General features: G+C 42.2%; 1 protein-coding gene across 2 annotated transcripts in view; it reads left to right on the top strand.

The window, feature by feature from the left end:
* LOC106937721 (E3 ubiquitin-protein ligase RBBP6-like) overlaps positions 1-2,603 on the top strand; it is a 36,840-nt gene extending 34,237 nt beyond the window's left edge. For both annotated transcript variants that reach the window (XM_015019373.1, XM_015019372.1), the window contains exon 20: positions 776-2,603. In XM_015019373.1, coding sequence (XP_014874859.1) covers positions 776-1,730 — 955 coding nt within the window. In that variant the 3' untranslated portion in view covers positions 1,731-2,603. The remainder of the gene's footprint in view (positions 1-775) is intronic.
* The last annotated feature ends 607 nt before the right edge of the window (positions 2,604-3,210 follow it).

Here is a 3,210-nt window from a genome sequence, read left to right as displayed (position 1 = left end):
TATGTTGATCTTTTTTTTTTTCCAGATCAACATAGTCACAAGCTAAACCACCGGCCCACTAACACACTGGCCAACTGGGCCGGGAAACATATACACTATATCAAGCTGCAGCACAGACATGAAGCGATTAGATGTAAACGCACACGCCACACAGTTATTGGTTCATATCATTCCTGCGGCACGCTCAATGCGCACCTCTGAAAGCACGACTGCAGATTACATTTGTGGATCTCTTTGAGCACAAGCACTGTGGCTTTTAAAACTTGGTGCAGTATTCTCCAAAGAAATATGATTGTTCACAAAATCTATATAAATGTGATGCCACTGAAGCTTTTCTGTTAGAACACCTTCCAAATCATCCAGTTGGAGAGACAGGAGGTAAACTGCAGAGGGTCCAGTGGTGTGGTTGCTGTACCTGCGTCTTCACACCGTGTTCAATAAATGATCTATAAAACTGCATTTCAGGAACAACTGCTCCACAGCAAACACCATTCAGGGGTGACTCGTGTATAAAAAAAACGTACTTAATAAAAACAAGCAACACTTAGCCTGGCAGTGGGTCAGTAATTTATTTAGGGTTCATGCATTTTAAATCAAGGTTTTAAAATGAACACGATTGGTTGCTTCTATAAATAAAAGAAGGTAGAAATTGTGGGAAACCAGTCATTTCAGTTCAGTTTTGTCATATATTTTTGCTCTTAAAAATGTGTTAAAGCTTTTGAAATGTTCCAAATCCTACATTCAGTTTAACATTTCCTTAAATGTTTTCCAAAAGGTCGGCTCCAGAGAGAAAGCTCGAATCAAACAGAGAGCAGAAGAAGAGTGTAACTTCTAAAGCTGCTGAGCTTCCTCTAGCCAGCCCTGTGAGGGGCCGCCATCACAGCCCACCCCCCAGCCCAGCGCAGGAGCTGCCGCTCATCCAGCCACCGCCGCGCTCAAAGTGGGAGAGAGACGACGACGACGACGGACAGGAAGATGATCCCAGCCCACCAACCAAGGACCCTTCACCACTGGCAGAGAAAAGCCGAGGCAGAGAGGGACACCATGACACAGCAAAGTCTGTTGGAGCTGAAACCCAGGAGGCTGTGAAGGAGGAGAAGAAGGGAGCAGTCAGGGAGAAGAAAGGGAAGACACAGAAGGAGGAGGGGAAGGCTGGCAGGACTACACAGAAAGACTCAGACAAACCACACAGAGCAAAATGTGTGAGGGAGGAGAGCAGAGGAACCAAAGAGGAGAGAAGATCTTCAGCTAAGGAGGAGGAGAAGAAAGGTGGAGGAAGAGAGGAGGGGAGAGGAGGAGCAGGGAAAGAGGACAGAGCTGCTGGAGGAGGACGGGAAGACAGCCGGAACCCGGAGCCCAGGAGACAGCGTCTCTGCTCAGACCTGACCCGCGAAACGGACGAGGCGTCCTTTGTCCCAGACTACAGCGAGGGGGAGGGCTCGGAGCCAGAGAGGGGGCGGAGCGGCAGCCCCACCCCGTCCCCCACTCGGCCCTCCCAGAGCCCGTCGCTTAGCAACCACAGCGACTCGGCCACCACTGCCGACAAGAAGAAGAAGAAACACAAGAAGCACAAAAAACACAAGAAGCACAAAAAACACAGCAGCCAGGACAAAGACAAGGAGCCCAAGCAACACAAGAGCAAACACAAGAAGAAGAAACACAAAAAGAGCAAAGACAGGGAGGTGGAGGAGAAACCGGAGGAGAAACAGGAGGAGGAAGCTCCATGCTAACACCTTTTCTACAGTCATCCCAGTAATGTTTGTAAAGAAAAAACATTCAGTTCCACTATAAGTTAATGGTGTGTTTCAGGAAGAACTGACATTTTCTACTGGATCGCTCCAAACACAAGTGTTGTCTATAGTTACCCTGACAACGCTGCATCAGGATGGCTTCTGGGGTCTCTGGATCTGGTCAGGAGAGACTATGAAGCACTATTTTTATGAACCAGTCAGTGAGCAGAAGGGACATGTTGACCACAGCAGTGGGTGCAATGAGAGGAATAATAGCCACTGTACTCAGGGATGTGACTGCTGCTCCGCCGGCTTCGGTTGGTCTGTACAGAGATTTGCTTTGCATCAGTTCTCCGTTCTTTTTGCTTTTCAAGCAAACTGTCTGGTTTATTTCCATTTATTTCCAGAAGACTCTGCTAGGAGTTTTGCATGTTTTAGTACAGTTATTTGAAAATTATAATTCTCAACTTAATTTTTTTTCATTTATACGGGAGTTCATGTTTTATCAAAGACTGAATCTACATGAAACACCTTTTCCATCCAATTTAATCAAAAGAAAATAAGTTGCCACAAGGAAATGTAAATAATAAAAAAAACCTTAAAAAATCCTTTGGAAGTAAAACATTATTTAGCTAAAGCTTACAAAATTTCTGGTATTAACGTGAAAGAAAGCTGACTGTTGTGTATTCAGACCACACTGGATTGTGTAAATCAAGGATGTTTATTTAATGATGAATAAGTTGTGAAGTTTTTTGTTTCTAAGGTGCAATTGCTGCAGCAGAGAATGTTTGTGGATGAACTGGTGTGAAAATGAGGATAACTGTTCTTTGAAATAACATGTTTCAGTTTTAATAAAAAAGTTTTGAAATCAAATTCTTTTTAATCTGCTACATTAAACACAAGATGATGGTTATAACCTGGATTATTTAACCAGCTCATCTTCCTCCTACTTGGACCTGACTGAGCAAGGAATGCCTAAATATGGACACCTATATGGATAGGTTTCTGGTGACAGTCAACACAATAAACTGATAAAAACACAAAATTGTAAAAATATTCAACTGGAGGAATTGTTTCCTAATTAGATTTGGTTAATTTTCATATAAAAATATAACCCTCAAATTTACATCACATTTCTAAAAGATGTTTGTTCTTGATTAAAACCTTTTGAAGAAAGCATTCGAAATGCACAAAAAAGTTTAACTTGTTTGCATTACTTCACACATGAAATGTCTGAGAATTTCTTGTCTCCAGTTCAATGTCCATCTATTGGCCCACATCACTGCTGTTCTGATGTTTGTATTAAGCTGTTTATTTTTTTTTATCTTGGATCTTGGTTGGGTCAAGCTATAAAATCAAAGATCTTTTATCTCCCTTACATACAAACCAGAAGAGATTGAAAAGGCATTTAAAGATAATTATATAAACTTCAACTCTCAACTTGAGTCAACGGATGACAAAACGATTAAGATATTTTTAA

The sequence above is a fragment of the Poecilia latipinna genome, unplaced genomic scaffold, assembly GCF_001443285.1.
Source record: "Poecilia latipinna isolate Pla-1442-1.1 unplaced genomic scaffold, P_latipinna-1.0 Scaffold2422, whole genome shotgun sequence".
Taxonomy (NCBI): Eukaryota; Metazoa; Chordata; class Actinopteri; order Cyprinodontiformes; family Poeciliidae; genus Poecilia; species Poecilia latipinna.
The sequence above is the reverse complement of the archived record's forward strand: the minus strand, read 5'-3'. Positions and strand labels throughout refer to the sequence as shown.